General features: G+C 44.9%; 1 protein-coding gene across 4 annotated transcripts in view; it reads left to right on the top strand.

Annotated features, from left to right (window-relative positions):
• Window positions 1–25,828, top strand: part of SHANK3 (SH3 and multiple ankyrin repeat domains 3) — a 376,332-nt gene that overhangs the window by 47,823 nt on the left and 302,681 nt on the right. For all 4 annotated transcript variants that reach the window (XM_084305956.1, XM_084305955.1, XM_084305957.1 and 1 more), the window contains exons 4-6: window positions 9,603–9,806; window positions 12,919–12,990; window positions 24,597–24,705. In XM_084305956.1, coding sequence (XP_084162082.1) covers window positions 9,603–9,806; window positions 12,919–12,990; window positions 24,597–24,705 — 385 coding nt within the window. The remainder of the gene's footprint in view (window positions 1–9,602; window positions 9,807–12,918; window positions 12,991–24,596; window positions 24,706–25,828) is intronic.

Genomic DNA, 25,828 nt, shown 5'->3' with positions numbered 1-25,828 from the left:
CTCAGTACTGGTGAGACCCATCAAGATACTGGGGCCAGGCTGGGCTCACCAGCCCAGGCAGACATTGACACAATCCGGCAGGTTTGTGTCATGGAGGCCGCTGAGATGCTCAGGACTGAGGTGCAGGAGGTAGGAGGAGAGGCTGAGAGTGGAATTTTCTTAGACCAGGGAGAAGAGGAGACCTTACTGCCGTCTGTGAGTACCTAACAGGGTGGGGAGAGGCGACAGAGCTGGGCTCCTCTGGGAGTGCCATGATGGGACAAGAGGCCCAAGATACAGCCAGAGATGTCATCCTTCCCTGTCAGGAAATGCCCTTCACTCAAAGGAGGTGGGACGTGGACTGGAGCTTTGAGAAGCCATGGGGATCTCTGTCCTTGGAGATGCTCAGCACTTGCCTGGCCAGCACTGTGCATCCTTTAACAGGTCACCTCTGCTTGAGCAGGGCCAGCTTTTTCAGGACTCTTCCACTGACATAAGTCTGTGACTCCCTGCTGCAGGGCTCCACAGGTGAACATGTGTCAGGTTGTAGAGAAATAGCCATTCTGAGTCCAGCTTTGACTCTGCCAGTTTCTCTAATTACCCTCCCGAGTTTTGTTTTGAAAGACTTTACTGTTGGTGTGTGGAAGTTAGTGCAAGTTAACAGAACCAATGTGGTTTTAACTAAAAAGGTGTATGTGCAAAAGTCTTGGAGTTTTAAGTATGAAGAAAAAGAAGCCACACATGAAACTGTGGATCTGGTCATTGAGATCTTTGTAAAACAAGTAAAGTAGAGAGTGGTCCTAAACTAAACCAAGAGTAACTGTTGCAATTAGAGTCAGATCTGGGTAGGTTGTTCTGATTGGGTTAAGTTAAACAACTGATGATACACCATGCTGATTTTTGGTTATGATTGTGTGAGTTGAGGTACCTGGGAGACCAGCTTGGAGTCAATTTCCAGAACCCTGCAGCATGCCACTGAAGGACTAGCACAAGTGTGTTTAATGAAGATTACCTATCTGTTTTCTTGTCTTATGTTGTTTGCATCAATTCCCAAGGAAATAATACCTGTTTATCTTTTCCATGTCACTTTTGGTGTTCTCATATTCCTTCTCAGTCTTCTTTTTCCCAGACTGAAGATTCTTGTATGTTTAGTTGAGCTTCATATGGATGCTGCTCCAGGCCAATGATCATCTTTCCCTCCCTTGTCGGCACCCTTGACCACTTCTGGTGTGGCCTTTCTGAAACAGGAGCCAGGACTGCGTGCAGTATGCACTATGTGGGTCTTCCGATGCAATAGTGCTTTCAGCTCCTTTGGTAGTGGTCTCTGCTGTTCTGTTGGGCACCTGCTGAGTGGTACTCTGGTGAGGTCATAGGACTGCAGGCCATAGTAAGGTAAGAGTCAGCTCAGAGCCTGTCCTAATCTGCACTTTTACCTGCACTATTCTTGAGCCATTTGGCTCTGAGGTCCTTCTGCTGGGTTTTGCTGTCAGCTCACAGTTTTGCCACACTGAGTGCATTAATTCTTGACTCAAAATTTGCTTCCCCTTCCCAGACCATCCCAGACCTGTGAGCAGCACAGGCAGTGGTCAAAACCTTGTGAGACGTTTCTGTGAAAACGGGTCAGTTTTCACACAGGAAAACACAGGATCAGTTTGGGAAGGACCCCACATGGAGCAGGGGCAGAGGGTGACTGAGAAGGAGCGAAGGAGACAAAGTGTTTTGGACTGACTGCAGCCCCCATTCCCCTGTCCTCTTGTGCCGCTTGGGGGGAGGAGGTGGAAGAGGGTAGAAGGGGGAAAGGGGCCTTCAGTTTGTTTTTGTTTCAAGGGCTGGAGCACCTCTCTTATGAAAAAAGGTTGAGAGAGCTGGGGATGTTCAGCCTGAAGAACAGAATGCTCTGAGGAGACCTCGTTGTGCTTTCAGTGCTTAAAGGGGTCTTAAAGAAAGGATGGAGAGGAACTCTGCTTGGGTAGATAATGATAAGACAAGGGGGAATGGTCTTTAAAAGAGGACAGATTTAGTTTACACATTAGGAAGAAATTCTTCACTGGAAGGGTAGTGAGGCACTAGAACAGGTTGCCCAGAGAAGCTATGGATGCCCCATGTGAGAAACAAAATTGTGTTTTTGCAATAGAAGGTGTTTTTGCAGTGGAAATTCCCAGTAACCTTGCATATTCAAAAGTGATTTTGCAGCATAGCTGTGGGGAGTATGTTAAGCAGATAAGGGGAAGGTCCTACTGTCCCAAAATAAGGAGAATAGCTAAGAAAAACAGGATGAGCAGTACGAAGTCAGTAAAAACAAAAATCATGGGCCCTCTAGTCATGAGAGAAGAAGGAAAAAAGGGAAAAGGAGAAATTAACAGTCAAATAAAATCGTACATATGTGGTATAGAAGTGCATCAAGTAGATTGTGAACCTGTAGTACACAGCCAATGAGGAAACAGGGCAGAAATCAGGTGTTGGGTAATAAGGAATATAGGGTTATGATAAACCTTTACTGTGCGCTCCTGCTTGCAGGACGCCCGCCATAGCAATCACGAATAAAATAGCTTCACAGAAGGTCCTGTCTGAAGAAAGTTATTGAGATTTTTCTCACACCCCATACCTGGAGGTGTTCAAGGCCAGGTTGGATGGGGCCTTGGCCAACCTGATCTAGTGGGTGGCATACCTGCTATGGCAGCAGGGTTGGAACTAGATGATCTTTAAGATCCCTTCCAACCCAAGCCGTTCTATGATTCCATGACTCTATGATCTTTGTGCATCCCCTCTACCTCAGGATATTCTCTGATTCTATGAAATAAGAGACTGAAAAGCTCCACTAGGCCAAACCAATGGTCTTTCTGACCCTGTATCAGTCTCTACTAGTGGCTAAAGGGTATCATATTTAGGGAACACATGAAGCCTTGTCTCTTTCTGCAGTCTGATCCCCCCACAATCTTGTTTTAACTAATACTGGTTTAGGATGTTAGCCTATCAAAATAAATTATGTTTTAATTCATTCAAATGCGCAGTTTTACAGGTAACTAAGGACTGATGCCAGATCAAGAAAACAAGGAGATATGTATTGGAAAGAATGTGGGGTTTGACTGCCTGAAAGGGGTCCAGTGGTCAAAGTAAACTGAACCCAAACTGCCACATGCTTTATTGAAAACTGCTAATGTGATGCCTGGAGTTAGAAGCAAGTGGACAGTGAGTTGAAGTGAGGACGGTATTTTTTAGCTGTATATGACAGCTGTGAGACAGATGCTGGAATTTTGCCTCTGGCTCTGCATTCTGCAATTTAAAAGGTATATTTAAAATTAAAGAGAGTGCTGAAAAGAGCAACAAAAATGATTTGAGATCTGGAGAAAATGCATTATAATTTATACATACTAGTTTCTTCAGCTCACCCTGAACAAGACTAAAAGGTGACTATGTTAAACAGGGGTTGCCAGTACAGCAAGACACAGTACTAAACAGTTATTCAATATCACAGATCACAAGCTATATCACAAGATATAACAAGAAATAATGATTGGAGGTTAAAACCAAGGAAATCAAATGAGAATGAAGACTACCTTTTATCATTGAGGATGAGTATTTGACTTATTAATTTATCCAAGAAAGGAGTGCCTTTTCTATCTTTTTTAATTTATTTTTAAGGGATTCTTTTCAGGAAACAGCCAAATTGAAGCAATTCAGATGATCATTGTAGTTAATGGTTGAAACTTGCAGAGTACTGGTATATTGCTCAGAATAAATGATTTAACAGGCTTTCTTGGCTTTACATTTGCTGAATCAGAAGGCATGTTGAATGTGTGCTGCAAAGGCAACTACCATATGCTATTTTCACTGGTTTCATCCATTCCCTAGTCAAATTTGATTTCGTTTACTCTTTATACTGAGAATTTATTTACCAGTTCTGTATGTATTTATTAGGACCTTTCTATCCGGGTACTGTTTCTCTATATTGATGCTGGATGAACAGAAGATCTTATTCACCCTTCTGTAGAAGAAGCTTTACTGTATGTGGCTTTTGTCTGCACTAAACACAGCTAAAGCTTCTCAGATCTTCATTTTCCAACTGCTCACAAGTTAGACAGTAGTTTGTGGTGTTTTTTGTTTGTTATGTTTGTTTTGTTTGTTTTGTTTCTCTGTGTGTGGTTGTGTGGTTGTGGTTGTGGTTGTGATGGTGCAGTGAGCCAATCAGGAAAAAGTTCCAGGTCTCTGAAGGAAATACTCACCTCTTTAACCTATTTTGGGCTCTTTGGTTGGACCTATAAGTCAAGCTGATCCCAAACTTTTTTTGCATTTCCTTTGCACTGTCTTTTCTGTATGAAGAGTTCAGCAGTTGGATGAAATGGGCTGGTGATTTTGCTCTTCAGCAGCCCTTTCCTTGCAGGTGGTTAATAATAAAGCTGTTGTAGCTTTGTGTAAGAGGGAGCTTTTGCCTAAACCACTCACTTAGAGTTAGTCAGGTGCTGGATCTCTTTAAACATTCATTTCAAGCTGTGTTTGTATCAGAGGCAGCTGCTTCTCTGAAAGCAATGATGGAGGGACTATAGGATGGAGATGGTTGTCACTGTCAGCACAGCAGAGAGGTTGTAATATGGGGTCTCTTGGACTTTACCTTTTTTTTTAAAGAAGTAACTGTGAATAGCTTCCTACCCACAAAGGATACCAGAGGATGATACAACAGTCAACAACATCCTTCCAGACTGGGTCATAAGCAGCAACCATTTTGCTGGAAAACTAAGTGAGCCAAAATACTTTATCTACAGCATGGAACTCTGCAAGAAGGGCTCATGCACCAGCCACCTTCCTGCTGGGAGCTGAGAACCTTCCTCCTACTCTTTATCTTGTTTCCTCTTGGTGGAGGCAGCTTCTCCTAGCATGGTGTTCCAGCACATCAGATGGCAGGGCCAGAGCTTTCCTCAGGAGGTGATCTAAGCCCCCAAATTCCTGTTGTTTTGCCAGCATACACATTGCTCTGTAAGCTGGTCCCAGTCTGTTCACCACCACCATCCAGCGCACAGGAAACTTGTGCTGGCTTCTCTTCTTCTCCACTAAAATGCAGGGTGGTTGTTGCTCTGCCCAGTCCCTGCAGAACCCAGCTTCTTCCTTGGCCTGTGTTGCTGAAGCAGAAAAGCTGCACTGGTGATGTCCATCCCGTCCCGCAGTTTCCTGGCCAGGGACTGTCTCAACCTCTGTCCGTCTGTGAGTGGGGGCTGCTGCTGGCTCCCTGGCTGGTGGCAAGCTGAGGCTGCCACTGGTGGCAGTGCCCCAGTGGCTCCAGTGGCGGTGCTGTCTTGTGGCTCTGATCCATCTCCTGTGAGCAAGGCCAGTAGGATCCTGCAGGGGAGCAAGTGGAGGCAGAGGATTAATAATCTCTGCCCCACATCACAGGAAGAATTCACTGCTGAAACTGCTACTTAAGTGGATAGGCTTTTAATAAATCAGAGGGAAAAATTACTTATAATTGGGAAAACCAGGTATAGTCTTTTAAATAAAGGTCATAAAGATACCTGGGCTTGTTTGTTTTGTACCTGTTTTCTGTTCCTGTGACTTGGTCCCAGCACCTGCATCAGATGGAGCCACTGCCCACTGGGTGCAAACCCTGGCTGTTGCAGCGGGGTGCTGTCTGCTCCTTTGGGATGTTTCACTTCTGGGTCTGGGCTCAAGTCCAGTACACTTGTCCCCTGCAGACCACTCTATGCCTCCAGTCACCTTTGTCATCTTTACCTTTCCTGTTTCTGTTTTTTCCTGAAAAGACAGAGTGATCAGACCCACACGTGATGTAGAAGATCTGGGTGTGCTGCCAATTTAAGTGTTGTAACAGCCTTCAGCCTACATCACTTCAGCTCACATCCCGGCATGTGCACATGTGACTCTGCTAATGAACACCTCCGTGTCAGGAAACCCGCCTGGTTAACCTTAACCTTTGTTTACCATCTTCCTTGTTGGTTATTCCAAAAGAATATTTCCTTGCTTTTGGAAGTCTTGTTTATGGCAGCAAGGGACATTGTTGAAAACACTTTGGCAGTACGAGTGTGTATTGGGTAAGCAGGCCAGCCTTGCTCTGGCAGCGTGGGTTCTCTCCAAGCTCTCCTCGTAGGTGGGAGGCATGTCTCTACAGAAAGTAAGCTGTTCTCCCAGCAGTGCGGATGCTTGTCCAAGTCCTGTCCGTTTCCCTGTCAGAGAGGTCAGTCCTGTGGGACCCAGGGCACTGCAGCACCCAGCGGGATCTCAGTGCTTCCTGCCTCAGCTCTGCTCCCACTCCAAAGACAGTTTGCACCACCATGGTCAACACTGTTTCATCAGCCTGCTCTTGAACTTGTCATGCTCCTGTGCCTGCTGTGGAGTTTTTGTCACCTACCTATGAGTTTCTGCGTGTTGGCAGCTGTAGTGGCAGCAAGGAGCCTGTCCTGTTGCCCATCCTCACAGGAAGAGCCCAGGGACTCTTCCTGGGATGACTTCACACCTCAGTCACTTGCCAGCCTCACCCACTGTCCATCAGACTCCCCACTTCCTTTGCATTTGCTAGTTTTTAATGCCTTTGTTACCATTGTCTTTTTGTATGTGGTTTGTTCTGCTCTCATTCAGAGGTGACTCCATTTTCTAAAGGAAGTCTTTTACTTTCTATAGCTTTCCCTGCTCTGTTGTTTTGGCTACTCTGTCTTTCTCTGGGACCTCTTAGAGACCATTTTTCTATTTTTGCCATACATTCGTTCAGAGCTTCTAATGTGATATTATGAAATATATTCCCTGCTGCCTGCAAGCACGTTACCTTTTCAGCTGCTTCTTTTAATTTCCTTTCAACTCTTTCTCATTTTTGTGCATTTCGATGAAAAATTTTAGTCTTTTTTGCTGTTAAAGGATCATCAAATATAAGTTCTTTATTGTCATTATTGCAGGGTGGTACCTGAATAGATCTTGTCTGTCATCCTCTGTGGTGCTGAGGATTGAATCTGAAGCTATGAGCTCTTTCTTCCTTCAGGAAGGAGTCATCCATGCTGTCTAACTTGCAAAGCTGCATCGTTTTCTTTCAGGAGTTGTTTCTAAGGCTTTGATTGTTGTATGACAAAAATTATTGCTAGTGACAGTGAGCCAAACCGAGCAGCTTATTCTGAAAGCTTCCTCCAGCCTGTCCCCATCCAACCTGGTGCAGGGTCGGCTCTGCAGTGTCTCTGTGTGCTTGCCCAGGTTCCTCATGGGGACTGGTGTAAGAGCAGTGCTCAGCATCCTGTCAGGAGAGCCTGAGGAGCAAGGGGGTACAGACCTGCCCTTCGCCTACAAGCCTGGGACTGCACGAGACAACTGGTTTCCTGATTCCTTTTAACATTCTTGTTGGCTTGAGTGTCCCAGCCCTTAGGGCTGGAAGTTATTCCTGCCTGTGTCAAGTGCTGTCTCAGGGCTGGATGTCCCTGTGCCTGCTGCGACAGGGTCCTGTGCTGTTTGAACTCAGCACCTCTTTCCTGATGGAGGTGGGGATCAGTGCTTGGTATGGTGCTTGTGGCTCAAGCAGATGAACATTTCCTGCTCTGTCTGGGATCAGCCAGGTACTGATTTGGGAGCTGCCATGGCTGTCCTGGCTGTGCTGGTGGAGATTGATGCGTTCCCAGTGAAAGAGGAGTTGGAGGAGCCCTTGCTGCAGTGTCTGCCTGAGCAAACTGAACACAGAGCGGCTTTCTGCTGTGTATCCATGCAGACTTCAGAGTTAAGGCTGTACAGAGAGATCCTTTGCAACCATTTGGCAGGGGTTGGTGGGATATTGCTCCTGGAGCGCCTATGCTGCATCATGGAGTGGAATAAGCATGTTTAGTTTCAGGAACTCTGATATGAGAAAGTTATTAATACATTTAATGGTATTTGGAAAAACTGAGACATTACACTTTAAGTAGAGTAATTGCCACAAATGGCAATGAAGCATTTTGACCTAACAGTGGAAGTACGTATTTTTTTCTTTCCAATTTCTGACACTGGTTAATGAAACACACTGCAGAATGGAAGCTGTTTTCTCTCCTAAACAGGAAACAATACTCTCCAGAGTATGTTTTTGCAGTGTAAAGTTTGATATAAGATTCACTGATTTTTGTATAGGGATGTGCCTTCAACCAGCACTTGTGCTTGTACATATGTGCATATCTGTCAATAGTTTTTTCCCATTAGCCACATATTTTTGTACCAAAAAGCATAATTTGACAATGAGGAAAAATCCTAGAGACTAAGTAAGCATGTCGGAAGGTATACATGTAGATGGTGATTTTCTATTTAGGGGTCCCTGAAAGAATGATACATGTTCTGCTGAAGCACAACAGAGCTGACATGTCACAGGTTTTGAACTCTTGATGTCTCAGACCACCAAGTGTCTGCCTCTCCTCAGTGCCTGCTTTAGGACAAGCACGTGTTGATAAGTATGCTCACTTGCTACTGTGGTCAGCAATGAAATAGATAACTCTGACCTCTGTTTGCAGTACATGGCATGCTGCCAAGTGCAAGTTATCCTTGCCTGAGAAAAATGAACCGTAACATCAGCTCAGTTGCCGTGTTGCTTGGTGACTTCTGGGTGGTGATCAGGCCTGGCACTGTGCAGTGCAGCACTGGTGCTCTGCTGCCTACCGCCCATTTGCTTTTCTTTAGGCAAAGCTGTTTAATTTTTCAAAGCAGTTGCTCACTTTGCCTTCCAGCACAGAAATCAGGAGCTCTACATGGAACTGACAGGCAGTGGTTTTGAAACAAAACACTGAAACAAGACCAGAGACTTTCTTCTCCTTGCCCAGAAAGTGTGGATGGGGTGGAAGAGCAAAGAAGGAGGAAAACCAAAGTAACCGGAATGAGGAGACATCAAGGGCCAAAAAGCAAAAACTGTGACCTGGGAGGGGAAGCTGAGACCACTGATGGGGACTGGCTGTTGTAAGCCTGACCTCTGGTGCTGCCAGCACAGCATCTTCCTTCCTTCCTGCTCCTGGCTGTGAGAGCAGACATTGTGAAGGGCCTGTGGTTCTGCAGCCAAGACAGCCAGGGTGCACGACAGCTGCAGAAGACATAGCTTGAAGGTGATGGACTGCGAACACTTGATTTCTCAGATCCTGAGCAGGGGAAGCTGCTTACAGGACCAGGGAAATTCACTGCGTGTTAGAGGGTGGAAAGGAAAAATAGGACTTCGAATGCATGAAGACAGAGTTGACAGAAGACTTCACTGGATGCCTTGCCTTCCTGGAAGGGGTTGCAGTGCTGGCATGCACTGCTCCTTTTTTTACACACGTGCAAAATTCCTAGTGGAGAATTCAGTAGACTCCTTACACACTGTCAGAGGGATATTTAATTAAAATATTGCTATAATACTGTTGTTAGGCCATAAAATACTCTTTGGCACATCTCATTTTATAGGATTTTGTAAAATACCAGTCTGCCCTGAACCACACAAAATAGGTTGGGGGGGATCTGCTAAATCTCATTCTTCTCTAATTTTCAACTTTTTTCCCCCTCTTTTCCTCCCCTCCTCCAACCAACTGACATGGAAAAGATTGTGTCTTTCCAATCTCATCCTTCTCCTCACTCTTAGTGTGACTGCTCCTGGGTGTGGTGGTGGACTACAGAACCTTAGGGATGCTCAGCTCTAATTGCCCTCTGTCTCTCCACAGAAGTGTCTGCGGTTGAATCCAGATGTTCCTGTGTGGGTCTCCAAGCAGCGCATTCTGTGCACTCTCAACCACAGCCTGAAGGATGTTCTCAACTATGGGCTCTTCCAGCCAGCCTTCAACGGCAGGGCTGGGAAGTTCCTGGATGAGGAGCGTCTACTGCGGGAGTACCCCCTGAATCCAGACACTCCTGTCCCCTACCTGGAGGTAGCTGTCCTTTTTTTTCCTTTTTTTTTTCCAAATATATATGTGTGTATCTATATACAGATATAGATATATACGCACACACATATATATATGCATAAGTATATAGGACTTATATGATCCCTATGATCCCTTCCACACTAGTCTCCCCAGAGGCACCACAAAAATTAAGCCCCCCCCTCCCCTTTTTTTCCCCATTTGCCATCAGGAGTGAAAGCACAGAAATTTCTGTGGGTGTATGTTTACTCACAGAGAATTCATTGAGGGAAAGCTGAGGCAAACGCCTCTGAGTTTTAGTTTTAGTTGCTCATGACTCTGTCTGGTAGAGAGCTCCATAACATCTGCCACAGTCCTGTGAAACGGCTTCCCTGTTTATTGACCCTGTTGATCAAAATTTCTTTTTTTTCCACTGGCACCTAACTGTCATGGAAGATTGAAGTTACAGAAGGAAAACTATTGGTACAGAAGGAAAAGCATAGGGAGGTCTTTGAATGTGAGGCTGAAGAAGCTGTTTGACATTTTTTACTTTATTTTAATATATATTTATTAATTTAATTTAATTTAATTTACAGTTGACCTAGAGGCTGGAGGGCAACTATGTGCTTTGACAGTAAATGACAGTTCCTGTGTGGACCTCATCTACGTGATAAGCATGGAGGATAAATGCTAAGTTTCATGCTATACTATTTTCTGTTCCAGAAAATTAAGTGGAACAGAAATTAACTGAGTTACGCTGTACTGACATTTAGTATAGATTTTGCCCTTGGCTGGGATTCAGGTGAACACATGAAGGTATTTGTTCTAAGGGTGACCTGGAGCATTTCTTAGGCTCCATTGGCTGCCCGCTGACTGTAATGGGACTTTGGTTACCTGCATGTGGTCCTCTAGTTTTAGGGATCTTGTGCTATATTTTACCCACAGAATCTACTTAGAAAGCATTACACACTTAAGCTGCATGAACTCTTATAAATGCAAGCGTGAATGCTGTTATTATAACTAATCCTGACTAATTTGGAAAGAAAGTACTGCACAATTTCTTAGTCAACTAACGTTTAATATAGACAAAAACATTTGGAACAACATTAAGAATGCTTGCAAATAAACCTATGAGGTAGTAAATTCCTTAAGGTTCTTTACATAGGCTTTAATGCTTCGTTTCTGTATAATTTAGCATAATGTCCATACTTAATGTCTTAGTGCACATATCTAAATGCAGACTTGACACGGATATTTGTTATGTGTCATTTCAATTCTTCATAACTTGATAAGAATGGTAGCCGAGCACTTAAGAATACTTGCTGGAAAACCAAAAATCCTGAATCCATTTACAAGAAATAAATCCTATGTTGATACCAATGAGGTTTCTTGAGCCCAAAAGATAAATTAGCCCTCAAGGCTGCATATGAATGTAATCAGATAAATGAGGGTTTGTACACAGCAACAGAAAAATTACAGAGTTAAAAAGCAGGTATCTGCAGTATTTCCCTGGAGAGGTGGGATGCTGGCTCAGTCCTCTGCTATGGAGAGCTGTTGGGACTCCAGATTCCTTTATTGGGATAAAACAGGAGCTGCAACACAGCATGTTGGTGCTCAAGCAGTGGGCAGGTTTCTGCCTGCCCATCTGCTGAGATCCAGTTACCCTCGTGTGTTTGATAGTATTGACCATATCCCACATTATCCTACTGGTTGTCATCTAATGTCAGATGCTTACTATGTCATTCATAACGAGGTAGCTATTTCATCTGTATGCCAAACAACACTGTTGTGTTTCAGCCATTATTAGCCATCACACAATCAGTTCATGCACCTTGTAGCTTTGAAAGAGATTTTGAAATTTATGTGTCTGCATGTCCTCCTTGCACAAGTCCAGTCCACGGATGAGCTATCAGAGCAGAACTGTTGGGGTGCAAGTAGCTTAGGGTTAGCTGTCCACTTCTGCCATGTAGTTTTGAGTGGCTGACGATGGGTTGCACGACTTAACTCTTCTCAGTTGAAGTTTTTGCTTTGCCCCAGGGTCGCAGTTGTGTGCTGTCATGACATCAAAGCCAACACAGCCTGCCTTCCCTCTCTCAGACCTGCTTTGCTGTTGCCCTACCCTGTAGTGCACAGCAGCTGGGACCAGGTGTGCTCAGGAGCTTCCCCAGGGTTGAAGGCTAGGACAGCAGCGGTGGGCAAGAAGCCTAAAGCTGCCCAGATCAGGCCAGTGTGCTGCCCAGGATGCAGAGCTGGCAGCTGGGAGCAGAGCTCATTTGCAGACCCTGGGACGTGATGCCAGGGGTGAAGAGGAGCCACCAAAGGGTGCTTGCATGACAGTGTTGAGATGTGCAAAGGAGCCCCAACACTGGTAACGTCTTCAAGTGACCAACATCTGTATATCAGTGGGTGAGAGTTTTTCACAGAATTTATAAAAAGCTGTGTGAAGAAACATCTGCCCAGTAGTACAAGTTTGTGATAAAATTTGGAATACAAGGCCAACTACAGAAGATTGAAAATGTGCTGATATATTGCCAGCATTGAAAAATAAGTAACTTCAGTCCAAAGATAATTTGATGTCAGTTCCAGCTGAAATAATGAAATGTTGGTGACAGATTAAGTTCATAGCAATTCAAAAACTCAAAATACAATTCATGCATTGAAGAAAGATCTAGTCAAAGCCAATTTTACTCTTTAAGGAAACTATAATTTTGCTTGATAAAGATAACTGTACAAAGGTAACAGCCACTTGGGAATATCTGGTTTTGTTCTACATGGTATTCAAATTCCCAATTAGCACTATTGAACATCAGTAGAATAAGTGCTACTGGCTAACTAATCAATGGTTAAAAAGTGGTTGTCACTGAAATCATCACTGCATAGATACATTTCTAGTGAGGTTTCTTAAGGACCAACATCAAGCTTGATATGGTTACCCCAGGTATCTGAGTGTAAGTGTGTATGAGTTGGACATGATGATTCCTGTGCATCCCTTCCAATGTGGGATAATCTATGATTCTATGAATGAGAAATCACTACTGATTGTCTGGCTACACCAAGTCTAGCAGAGAATATAACAGTGTGCAATTTGATGCTGAGTGTGTTTTGTTCATTTCATATCTGACATTCTCCCCTCTTGCAGTTCCGGTACAAAAGGCGCGTGTACACCCAGGCTTTGCTGGATGACAAGCAGTTTGCCAAACTCCATACAAAGGTAAGGCTGGAGTCTCGCCTGTGAGCTCAAAGCCCTGGTAGCATGTTCAGCACCAATGGTCTGTCCCAATGAGCTGTGGTCTGTTACAGAGAGAGTACCAGGTCTTGAGATGTTTCAGCCTTCCTTGCTTGCCAGAACACAAGTCACTTGTGTAAGCATACTGGTGCTTGCCAAAGCCTGGGGTGATTTAGATGGGGGTGCAAGCTGAAGGACTCCACTAAACTGTGGTGGGGTGCCTGCATAGGGAGGTCCATGCACTGTGTACGTGTGCTTGTGGATGGGTATCTAGTTGGACTCATCTCTGCTGGAGATCTTGGGGCCAGCTTTCCACAGGGTGGTAAGGCAGAGGTACACACAATGGGCCAGTTCAAGAGAAACTTTGTTTGCTGGCCTGGGTAAGTGACTAAATGCCTGGAGAGCACAATTGTGTTCATTGAGGAGTACGCCTTTCCCTCCCCCTGCCAGAGGCTGCTGCACGCCTTCGCATTGCATGCAGGCCATTGCCTTGTCCTTGGCTTTAACCCATGCATGGTTCGATCCTTGTGTGGAGAGCGTTCTTGGTCTACTGCGTCCAGGGGTTGTGGACAGTGATCAAGGAATGCGTAAAAATTAGCAGTGCAGGAATTGATTTGGTCTTCCAGATGTTTGAAGGATAGTGAGTGCAGTAAGGATGGTGCTTTTTGCACGCATAGGTGTTTTCTGGGAGGGAAGGTGCCCCCTCCCTCCTCCCCAACCCTCCCAGCCCTCCAGGTTCTGCGGACAGAGACACCCAACCCAATACCACCTGTGGGTGCTGCAGAGTCAGGGATGCTGATGGTCACTGGGCCCTGAGCACACGGCAGCTGGATGTTCTGTTGCATTGCACTTTACCAGAAAGCTGCAGTGGTTCCATGATGACATTTCTTGTCTAAGAAGCTAAAACAGTAACGGTGGAGAGGTCTGGGACAATCAAAGGATTTCTCTTGCCATTACTAATTGTACCTTGAGACTGTCCGTAGCCTGTGGGGACTGTGTTGTTTCCCTGGAGGCCAGGACCAGTGGCAGATAGGAAACTACAGGCAGGAGGAGCGAGGTGGGCTCCAGCAGCACAGCTGGCCCTGAGGCAGCCCAGTGGCTCTAATGTGCTTGGCAGCATTTGCATAGTTGTGTGGTGTGGGGATACCCTCAGTGACCCTCGAACTTGGCCTGTTTTCTGGAGAGTTCAGGGAGAAGTGGGGCTCAGGGCAGGGAGCAATGCCATGGAGGAGATCCTGGGTGTGGCCTGTGCATGAAGGAAAGTGCGAGGAGGCTTTAGAGTTCTTGTTTAAGGAGGGTGTAGGACAGGGTGAGATCCCCAGGGCTCCCTGCTGTGTCCCTTGTGGCTGTACAGAGCTACAGCTCCACGGTGCGGTATGGCTGGCTTCCTGGCTATTTTTGTTTTGCCCTCTGACTTGATGTGCACGGTTGCCAGACTGTCAGCTGTGGTGCTTAGCTGCTTTTCTCTGAAAGGCAGCTGTTCCAGGAAACACAGAGGAGGTGACCAGGTTTCAGCAGTGCTGGCTGTGTGCCCGAGCTCTCTGCTTCTTCCTCAGCCTTCCCAGCAGCCTGCTCAGCCCCTTTGCATAGGGCTGCTGTGTGCTGCTACTGCTGCAGGTCTGCAGGCTGGTGCCTTGCTCCTGCTCACACGTGTTCTGCAAGAGGGTTGTAAGTTTTCAGTTAACATGTACAGCAGCAAGAGCTGAGTGGGGTGGAGCTACAGGCTTAACACAGAGGGAACAAAACTTTCTCCCAAAGTACTTGACCTACTGTAAAGGTTAAAATCTTCCTCATGGGAAGAAACAGGTCCTCTGTCTTCCTTTAGCAGAGCTGCAGAAATGAGAAACAAAATGCTACTAGAGTTTGAATTTGACTCACAAAGATTAAAGTCATGACGTTTCTGTCTAGTGGCATAAGAATATCCAGGCAGCAAATCTGGAAAGCTCTCAGCATCTCCCTGGCGCCAGGAAACATGAATCACTTCTGAGCTTTGCCAGTGGGAGACTGCGTTTCCTAGAGGGAGGGCTGCAGATGCCTGTGACAGGGAGACCCAAACGGCAGCATCTGAGGACATCCCCTTAGACTGTATAGTAGCCATAAATAAGCTTTATTAAATATTCACGTAATCTCTCTGCTTTAAGGTCTGCTTAAAATAACAAAACTCCTTCATGTTGTTTCTATGTTTTTTAAGCTGTTCTTTGCCACTAAAGTACGGCATCCAAATGAAATCTTGCATCTGTGCTCCCCTTTTATCTCCATCAAGAGGATGCTGATGCATATTTCCCTTGGCTGGCATTTTCCAGGAGCCCACGGGCACCGTGGGCCGTGATGCTCATGGGGATGGCAGAGGAGCCCTGGTACTGCCCTGGGGCTGCTCCTGTAGGGCTTCGGTGCAGGCGGTGGGTGAGCAGGAGACATGCTTGTGCCAGCTGCTCAAAGGGGCAATGACGGTGCTGACAGCCAACGGCAGCAGCGTGACTAACTGCATGGCACAGCTCGGCACTGATAGCTGGGAGAGGGCGAGAGAGATGCATAGCGCCAATCCCTTTGTGGAATGGTGCAGACCATGCATGTGTCTTGAGGCATGAGGATGGAATTGTTTCCATATTATTTGTAATGACGCCTAATCTTTTGGGTAGTGAATTACTGGTGGGATTTGTTTGTTTGTTTGTTTTGTTTTGTTTTCTCTGAAATGCAGTAATGTAAAGTGCTGTGAAGAATTAGCTTTAGGTCTAATGGGATGGTAGGACTGTGCCTCAAGCTGTGGTATATGTGAAATCTTGAGACCTGTGGCTAACAGGCTCATCCGAATGAGAGTAAAGTACCAAGACATTCAGAGTTTAGAGTCTCATTGTACATGTAGGTAGCAGGATATCCTACCTGAAACTTTAAATGCTCTTGATGTATGAATCTTAACTGCCCCCTAAAAAAAAAAAAAAAAAAAAGCAAAACAAAAAAACTCCTTTTGCATGCCAGGCAACTTATTCTTGGTAAAATCAGTCAGTCAGCTTCATTCAATCTCTCATACCTTTTGGGATCTGAAGGCAGTGACACTTCTAATAGATTTTTTTTCTTCACTGAATTGCAGTAGACAATTTGGAATGGGAGGGCAAAAAAATGCATGTGATATAAGGGCAATCCCAACATGTTTACAAATTAAAAATCTGAGCAGAAAAATCTTGGCATTTACCAAAATGTCCACAAAGGACATGGTGTTACCAAAAGACGTGGGGTATTACCACCTTGAATGGGAAAGAAGCGACACATTTAAAGCAATTATTAGCAGTGTGTCCGCCATTACTGTTGTAGATGACTGACATCAGTGTAGATAGGAAGCATTAGCTGTAGGCAGTGATCTTCATGTGCTGCAAATTGTACAATTAGAGAAGACAGCCAGCCCAGGCATGGGGATGGGACAGGGTCTGTGCAGGCAGCTGGGTGAAGGAGCAGTGAGAGAGCATCAGCTTGGCAGCCAACAGCTGCAGCAGCCACAGGTGACTGCCACAAGCTTTTCTCTATGTTCTGGTGCATAAGCAGGGCCGTAGTGATGTGGAGGGGATGGTGGCACAGCTCCAGGGAGCAGTGGGCTGTGGGGGATGTCTTAGCCCTACATGAACCTGGGAGATTGGAGCAACCACCATGGCCGTGGTGATGCTGGGAGGAGGCATGGGGGCAGGCAGCCGGGGCAGGCTGTGAAGGACTTCAGGCAGAGCTGGGCCACTGGCGTTTGGTATAGGAGTGACCAAGTTTGCTGGTGTGGCATGCACAGCTGCCTTCTTTAAGCCCTTTTTAGGGAGTATCAGTGTATTGTCCTGTGTGGTATTCTTCAGGAGAAGATGGGCTGCCAGCATTTTGGTTGCTGGTGGCAGAGCAGCCATGTGCATACTAGCCTGGGAGCTTCCATTGAGGTACCACAGTGCTGGCCAGTTTGTGCTCCTATTTAAAATGTTGTCATACCCCTGAAAATCCAATTAGAGAGCCAAAGGAACTCGTTAATGTCAGCAGTAAATGCTGGACAGTGAAAGGACTTGCCATGAATAGACAAGCATCTGTGCAGGTACTGTAAAACAGCACTAACTACTCGGGTACCATGTGCACTGTGCCTTCTGCCTGTCTGGTTGCATTAGCTGAGTATTGCCTGGTGCAGGCTGGAGCCCATGCTGCCTCAGCAGCACTTGGAGCAGCATACCTGCAGCATCCCTCGTGGAGGTGTGTGTCCTGTGGGACAGCAGGTACTGCCCTCAGTCCTCTGCTGAGTGCTTGCCCCTGCCACAGCTTGGACCTTGGGCCAGAGCATCCCTCTGCAGGCTGTTGGTCCCATTCATGCTGGGAGTGCTTCAAAAGGGTTTGGAGAAGCACTGAGCCAACCTCGGAGATGATGTTTAAAGATTCTTGTTGTGTGCAGTGAAATTGATTATCTGATGTTTCTGAGGGAATCAATGATGTCTACTTGCTGCTGTCTGATTGCCTCAGTGAGAACTTGTAAAATGGCTGGTGCAAGGGAGGACCAGCTTCTTCTGGTGACTGTGACCCCATGTCATCTGCCACACTCTGATTTGTGGATGGTTTGTCTTAATTTTATCTGCTGTTTGTAGCAAACCAGGCCCTAAGGAAAGATTAGGCTTTTTTTTTGATACTAAAATTGCTGGAAACATCAGCATGCACTTGGCGTTAAGGGGATGTTTTGTCTCTCCACTCTTGCGGTGCGGCTGAGCACTTGGCTTCCTGTGCACCCAGCCTGGGCTGAATAGTGAGCGACAGTTAGAATAATTTCTCTGCAAGAAGAATATCTCATTTATTTTCTTTCATTTCAATTCAAGAGAGAAAGACTTGTTCCCTTGCACCAGCTTCCTCTCAATGAGCTTTTATTTTCTGGAGGGTGTTGATTTTTCTTGTGGTTTTGTGCTAATGAGGGAAAATGGGCTGAACACAATGTCCCAGCAGGATGACTGGGACTGTGTCCCTTCCCCAGGAACTTTCCTGATCTTAACCTCAGGCTTACTTCTGTGAACACGCCTCAGACTTGCTCAACAGTAATCTACTGACATAGGGTGTTTTGGGTAATGATGTGGAAATCGAGCTGAAGTACAAGGGAGAGGTGGCAGAGGTTTGAGCAGAAGCCCCAGTGGCTTCCCAATGGTGGGATTAGGGCAGAGCCAGGTTTGGCTCTTGTCTCCTCTAACTGGGCTCCTCCTTTTCCAGGATTGGGGCAGGGTTCATGGACAGCCTGCAGGAGATGCCGGAGGCAGTGAGCTCAGCTCCACTGCAGAGTTTTGTTAGAGACCACAATGGCCCCAGTGCTGGAATGGGAGGGTCCTACCTGTCTCAGCCCCTTGTGTCCAACCCCTGCCCTCACCTGCTGTTGGCCTGCACCGAGACATTGGGAAATCAATTGGACATCTGATGATAAGACAAGGGGCAACGGGTACAAGCCAGAAGATAGGAGGTTCCACTTAAATATGAATCACAGAATCATCTAGGTTGGAAGAGACCTCCAAGGTCTAGTCCAACCACAGTGAGGGTGGGGGAATGCTGGAAGAGGCTTCCCAGAGGCTGTGGAATCTCCTTCTCTGGAGAAATTCAAAACCCGCCTGGATGCGTTCCTGTGTGACCTGATCTAGGTGTTCCTGCTCCAGCAGGGGGATTGGACTAGATGATCTTTCAAGGTCCCTTCCAATCCCTAAAATTCTGTGATTCTGTGAAATAGAAATAGGCACAAAGTGCCCACGAAATCAGCGAGAGGCAGCCATATGCTGGTTTAATTTTATTTGCATAAGTTCTTGTAGTGTCTTACTTTTTTTCTCTCCAAGGAAGGTTTCCTTCATGCCTCTTAGTATAGCCATTCAAGCACACTGATTTGAAAATCACCATGATCTTCACACTAAATATGGTACTTTTGCTCGTGGGAAGATACACTATGAGTGTTTATTTAAGCAGTTAGATATCTTTATAGAAATACGTTTACGTTTTAATTTTTTGTATAGGGAATTGGATGTGATGCCTTTACTGGATTCTGATTTTTTTTTATATTATTATTTTGATTTGTATCCAACTGTGTTTGGGCAGAAGCTGAAATTCAATTAAAATTAAAGTGGAATAACATTTTAAATAGTGTCTTTATCACTTTAATAAATATTCCTGTAACGTACTGGACACAGAAGAAGAAAAGTAAATTTATCAGTACATATCTTTTGTATTTAAAGCTGACTGATCTTTTAAACAAAGGGAGATTTGGTTTGTATTAGTGTTTCTCATTACAAATTCTCAAAGGTATTTAAGTGACAGAAAATAAGTAAGTATCTGGTGAGATTTCAAAATTGCCTAAGTGATTTAGGCATCTGCTTAGCTCCCCTTGATTTCTGTGGGAGTCTGACATTTGCTCTCTCTCTTCATGTCTAGTCACCTTAATACTTTTGAAAACCTGGCCCCAAATCCTCAGGTTCTTAGAATAATGAGATCTCATTCCTTTCCTGACAGGATTATATTCATAAACTGGGGGAGGAAAGCAAGCTTCCTTACTCTCTCAGCTCTCAAATCTCCTTTCGGCTTTGAGTGAATCAGTCCAAATTATAAAGAAAGTATCTATGTTTCTAGCTAAATTGAAATGAAAAACAATCTGATAGGAAAGCTTTTCTATGCACCATAAGCTGAAAAAAACAACATGGAAGAATGTAAATACCAGCATTTGCTTCTTTGAAAAGTGGTTATAATGTGCCCAGCACGGGATATGGCTGTGACATATTTATAGTTTTTGAGTTGATTTACAAAGCCAAGTATGTTTTGCTTCTGGTTTCAAATGATTCAGATAAAGCATGCTTGAATTCATGACTATTGGAGGAAGGGCCATTTAATCAATACAGTTTTCTAAATACTTGTAAGTATGGATTTAGCATAAGCTGTCACATGGCAAACACAGGTTTTAACAGCTGTATTTTTGCAAAGAGAGATACCCTTATTGTAGCCGAAATCTTACTGAAACAAAGACATTAAAGCCAGGATGAAGTTGCTGTTAGTTTGGCACTGCTGTGTGTGTCATGGTGCCTGGGGCTGCCACTGGTGACTGCGGTGGCAAGTGGGCACAGAGTGGCTCCCAGGAGCCACCTGGGTCTGATTTCAGTTCAAGCTGTTAAACTCTGATCAGCCCTGTGCTGTGTTCCTGGTGTGGTGTTGGTTCAAATGCTGGCAGAATCGCTCAGCTGTGCTGCTGGGGGTGGGCCACTGTGCCAAAAGAAGCTGAGACTGCCCCACAGACTGTGGGCAGGTGTCTGCCTGTTGTCGAGGGCCTGCATCCCCCTCTGAGCTGGGGCTGCTTGAGAGGCTCTGGGGCTGGCCTGCAGGCTCAGCTCAGGGATCCTGGAGCCAGCCAGGATGAGCATGGAGTCCCACAGGCATTCTGGTGCTGGAGGCATTGTCTGCAATGGCTAGGTATGTGAGAGGCTGCCAAGCACAAGAGTGCCTGGATCGTGATGCAACATTTTGAAGTCTGAACTGACCAAAACATCTTAATTTGTAATATCCTGTTCCTTTCCGTAATCCGATTTCTGTTATTTCTCAGATCTGGCTATTGGCAGAGTCCTGGAGACTTCTCTGGGAAGTAGCAGAGTGCCTCCCAAGTATGTGTGCTTTGAGACAGTTTTCTCTCTGTGGTCATTGCAAAATTTTAACTCCAGTGAAACAATGTCTTTCTCTAACTTTATTCTGGAAAACAGCTCACTTGATTTAATTATTACCTCTCCATTGGTGAAGAATAAGAAACTGAAAACTGTAGTAATACGAAGCTCTGGACAGCTACGCTTGTGAATACTGCTGCTCCTTGTGCCTGTAACAAAATTACACGGGTCCTCTGGTTGCTGCTTTGCTGTTCAAGCACACAGTTCCAAACCTGCTGTCTTTTGGCAGTGAAATGGTGCAAGGTGACCCTGCTCCTGTCTGTCCCATCTGCTGACACAGTTCACTGCTTTGGTTGTACAAACACATCTTCCAGTAAGGTCATGCTGTAAACTCAATCAGAGATGCCATCTCGGTTGCGATTTTCTTTTTATTAGTCCGTTTCCTCGTTATATTTTAATTCAGATTTCTAAGTGGAGCAAAGCAGTCATCCAGTCCTGTGATTAGACATGTGATTCTTGTAACATCTATAATTATGCCTCCAGTAAATGGTCTTTTTCATTATCTGTGTTCAGATTTAGGTATTACCCTTGTTCTCCAAGGTCTGGGACCAAAAGTGGAGGAACAAAACTGTGCAAGGGATGATAAGAAGCCACTACATTTTGTTCTGTCCTCTCCTTGTATTTTTAAGTTTGTGAACTGCAGTGAACTCCTAGCTTGGGCACTAAGATGCACATTTGGAGCATGCTGCTAAGCAGTTATAAACTAATGGAAGAAAATATTTTTCTATTTATTATTTTACAGGTAAAGTCTATGGACTTGACAGATTGTTTTTGCAGCTTTGCTGTAGATTTGATCTGAGATCTGTGTAGGTGAACATTCTTTGTTCTTCATTTGCAAAGACAGAATAGTAATGGATTTCCCCCAAATGGAAATTCCGTGTGGTCACCCATTAGCGCCTGTGTGGTACACAGGACCTTGATGATTAACAAGCACCTGTAGTGGGAGAATGCACATCCCAGAGGTGAAGGTGCCTCTTTCTGCATTCTCCTTTTACTCATGCGCTTTTATCTTCAGTGCCTTGCTAAATATAAAAACTATCGTTAAAAGTTGGCATAGTGCATCATCTTCTGATTGTCAAAATACGTTTTACCTTCCTGAGCACCTACAATATACAATATACTACTATTCTACAATAGTAGAAGTATACACTAGCACACTGCTGATGGATGTAGATGGTCTGGATAGGATGCACTTCTGGGTTGAAAACAACAGTTAGCAGTAGAACCACAAGAGCAGTTCAGTTTAGTACCTGGGATGTTTGATAAAAACCTAAACATGCAACTGTCAGAAGTCGCTGTCGCATGCACAGGGGTGCGGTGTCTGCCTGAGCAGAGAGCTCACAGAAGAAACTTCTCTGGCCGTAGAGGACCTGGGAAGGCTGCAGCTTAAGGGATGTGCATGGGCAGAGGGTACTGGCACCATGGAGGTGGGCATGGGCTCATCATTGACATGGACTCAGCTCTGTTGTCAAGGATCTTGCTGAGACTGTCAGACCTGTTCTTGGGTACTGGGGTTTAGCATGCATGGAGCATCGTCTGTTGGGTTAGGTTAGCATCATCTGCTAAATGGCTGTTGGAAGGAGAAGGGACATATGGACAAACAGGAGTTGAAAGAACAGAGTTCAATCTGCACAATTGGGTGACAGTTGAGAATAGGCATTTTGGGATCACATCCTGGAGGTGGTCGTGGAGTGGTCAGTCTGTACTGTTGCTGGCAGGTGGCTGTGAGCTTCTCCAGTGTTACTGTACTTGTGCTGGTGGAATACTAAAACAGGACAAATATTTTGCTTTTAGTTACTCATGAAACAAGAAGGAATCTGGGGGAGAAGCAACACCGAGTATCAAGGGTCAGGGAGGTGTCTTGCTATCAGAAAGGCAGCACTTGTGCGCTGCTGCAGTTGATGACAGTTGCACATGCCCATTTGTGCTGTGGGAATCAATTATGCTGTGGATGCACATTTCCAGCTCATTCTGCTTCGGGTGACCCATGTCTGCGTGTCACTGTGGACATCTGGAGTGAGCCGCTTGAGTACTGGTATGCATACAGTGGAGCTGCACCACTGCAAGGTTTTGCCTGAGCTAATAATCTCTGATGAGATGGAGTTAATGTTGCAGGGGGTGGTGCACTACAATGACTAGAACTTTACATATGTGATCTGGCTTGTTTTATGGCATGGGTCTGTGGTGCCAATCTTAGAAAACATATGCAAAGAATGTTTAGCTTTGCACACTAACTACACACAGAGAGAATATGGTTAACCAGGTAAACAGCCCAGCATGAATTTGCCTCATCTTTTAAAAGTCTCAGTTTGGTGATACTTTTTGTATAACTTCTTGCCATGGTCTCCTCAGCATGCAAGAGAAAGAGCACAGGTGAATTTTACAGGTGCCAAGTTTGGGGATTTGCGGTGTCCTCTGTAGAATTGCTTCTAAAAGTATTAACTTTTCCCCTTAGAAAATTAAACTTTGGCAGAAGCAAAATATTGCACAAGATAATGCATAATGAAATTTTGTTTAGAAGGTCGTTGAAAAGAATCATAAATGTTTCTGCATCGTGCTTGGTATTTTCAGATTTTTTTTTCAACTGAAAGACTTCAAAATGAAATTTGAAGTGAAACACTTTGGAATTCATTTTGTTTCATAAAAGATAACATTCTTCTGTGTCAAATAAAGGAAAATGTTGAATCTTGATTTTTTTCACTGTGTGGAAAATCTGCTCTGCTCAGAAGCATTCAGCCAGCAGTGCAGTGTTTCACAGGAGCTACAGCTATTCCTTGATTCTTGATTGCAGGTTGGCTGGTTGGCTAGAGCATTTCCCAAAGTCTTCCCTCAGCTGTTTGCACACTATTTTTGCTATGTCAGGCACTTTCTAGACTTCCTTTCCTAAAACTGGCTGCTTCAAGGCTTAATTAAAATCAGCTAAAAGAAAAATAAAAACAAACAAACAAAAACCAACCTGCAATCAAAGATCTGAAAAACTGGACTGGAAATGAGTATTTTCACATTGTATTTTGTCCAAGTGCTATCTGCCTGCCTGGCAGAGCTGCAATTTCTAGAGTCTAGAAATTTAATAAAAGAATATGTTCATCAAGTGTAGCTATCCAAAAGAGAAAAAAAACCAAAAAAACAAAAAAAACAGTAACCTACAAACAGCCAGGCAGACTTAAAGGAGTCTTTTGAGCACTCAGTCCCCTCAAGAGAACAAATTTATGTCTCTGGCCAAAGACAGAAAATTACACCAAGAATAAAACAGAATTTCACAGCAGAGAGTGCAACAGCCATACCCATTACACCATACAATAATAGTCGGTGTTTGAGTAGCTTGATCTTTCTTGAGTATTTCAAGTTCAACAGGCAGACAGATGATACAGCCTCAAAATTATTTACAAGAGAAGATGCAATGCTGCAGTGAGACACAGACCCAAGTGTGCTGTGCCGTCATTGGTGCTGTTTAGTGGGTGGTTGGCACTGCACTTTCCATAGCCACCTCCGTGCTGCATGGTTGACAAATGCCTTGATAGATGTCTGGTGATGCATCTGTGTCACGGGCATGTACAACGGGTGCCTGCCCTCATGGTGTTTGTGAACAGAAAGTGTGCTTTAGCAGAGCGTTGTGGTGTGGGCAGAGGGTGGCTTCCTTGGGATGGTCCAGCAATCCCCAGTCTTGAAGAGTGGGTAGGAAGGACTACATTCCATGTGGACTTATGCTATACCCTTGAAGAGAGTATTTGCTTTGTAGAGAATATAGTCTCAGGGACCTGGGAATGAATAAGTGCCCTGGCTTCTAGTGGGTGTTGCACCATTATCCTTGCTGGTTGCCTTGGATCTCCTGAATGAGGATATTCCTCTGGTGGCTTTTTTCTTCCCATTGGTGTGTTAACACTATGTGTTGTATGTTTTCCTGGGGTGTCACGGCTGCAGGCAAATCTGAAGAAGTTCATGGAGTACGTGCAAATGCTAAATGCGGAGAAGGTCTGCAGACTGCTGGAGAAGGGACTGGACCCCAACTTCCATGACCCGGATACTGGAGGTGAGATTGGCCTCTTCAGACAGGGGATGATGACAGGGCAGGGCTGGGGGAAAACGTGTCCAGGGGTTGCAGTGGGAATTTGTGGGAGTGGTTGTTCTTGAAGAGGCATAGCAAATGATAATTTGTCTGAAATGTAAAGTTTGGAAGAGAGGTATGTAAGCTGGATTTCTTAGTAGTGTGTCCTGTTATGACACTTGGGTCTTGGAGGTCTTGGGAACATGAAGTTACAGAAGGTGTTTGGCAGAAGGGTGTGTATGGGGAGGGAAAGATGCATAGTCTGGGAATATGACATAAAATGAAAGAGCTGTGGGGCTGTGCATCTTTCAGAGTCGGATTCAGCGGAGGACAAAGCTTTCTCTTGGACTGGCGTATTGGGTGAACATAAAATTTCTTCATGAAGCTGTCAGAAGGTTTAAGAAATGTTTTGGAGGTCAAGAAAATAAAATCTTGGCTTCTGGATGCCTCATTTTTTAATTTTTATCTTTTATGCACCTCAGATAGGTCAGGCCTTTGGAGCACAGGCTGTTGGGTTGTCTGCAGGATCCTGGGTGTAAAGAATGAGAATCACAATCCCATGCATTTTCCTTAAGGACAGGATCATGAGGGAGGATTCTCATGGTCTTGTTCTGAGAGAGGAGCTACTGTTTTTATTGTTTCTGTTTTAAAGTAATGCACTTTATTAGTATTTAGCATAGAATTGAACTTCTTTGTGTGAATTACGGGCACGTTGCCAAACCATGAGCAAGCTCCAATTTGATGATTAATTTTCTGTGTTTCCAGTTCAGTTCAATGGCTTTTTAGGTTGTTTCTGACATTCAGGCTACCTCTGTAGCAGGAGTTCTAGTGTGTCCAGAGTGTTGTTCCACACCAAGATCAGCTGGCACAGTCTGCTGTCATGCACACTGTTAACCTCTCTTATCTTCTCAGACAACAGGGCTGCACCCAAACTGCCCCTTGAGAATGGCTCTTGGCCTCTGCCAGCTCTTCAAATGGGAAGATGAAAGTTGGTTTAGCCAAACTCTGTCAAGAAGCATTCAAACAGCACACAGTAATGTTTGTGTTGTGTAATTTGCTGGTGTAGCCACTCTGTCTGATCCTGCTGAAGTGTCCTGGTGAACAACTG

Source organism: Netta rufina (genome assembly GCF_964035555.1).
Source record: "Netta rufina genome assembly, chromosome: 1".
Taxonomy (NCBI): Eukaryota; Metazoa; Chordata; class Aves; order Anseriformes; family Anatidae; genus Netta; species Netta rufina.
This window is presented reverse-complemented; position numbering and strand designations above follow the sequence as displayed.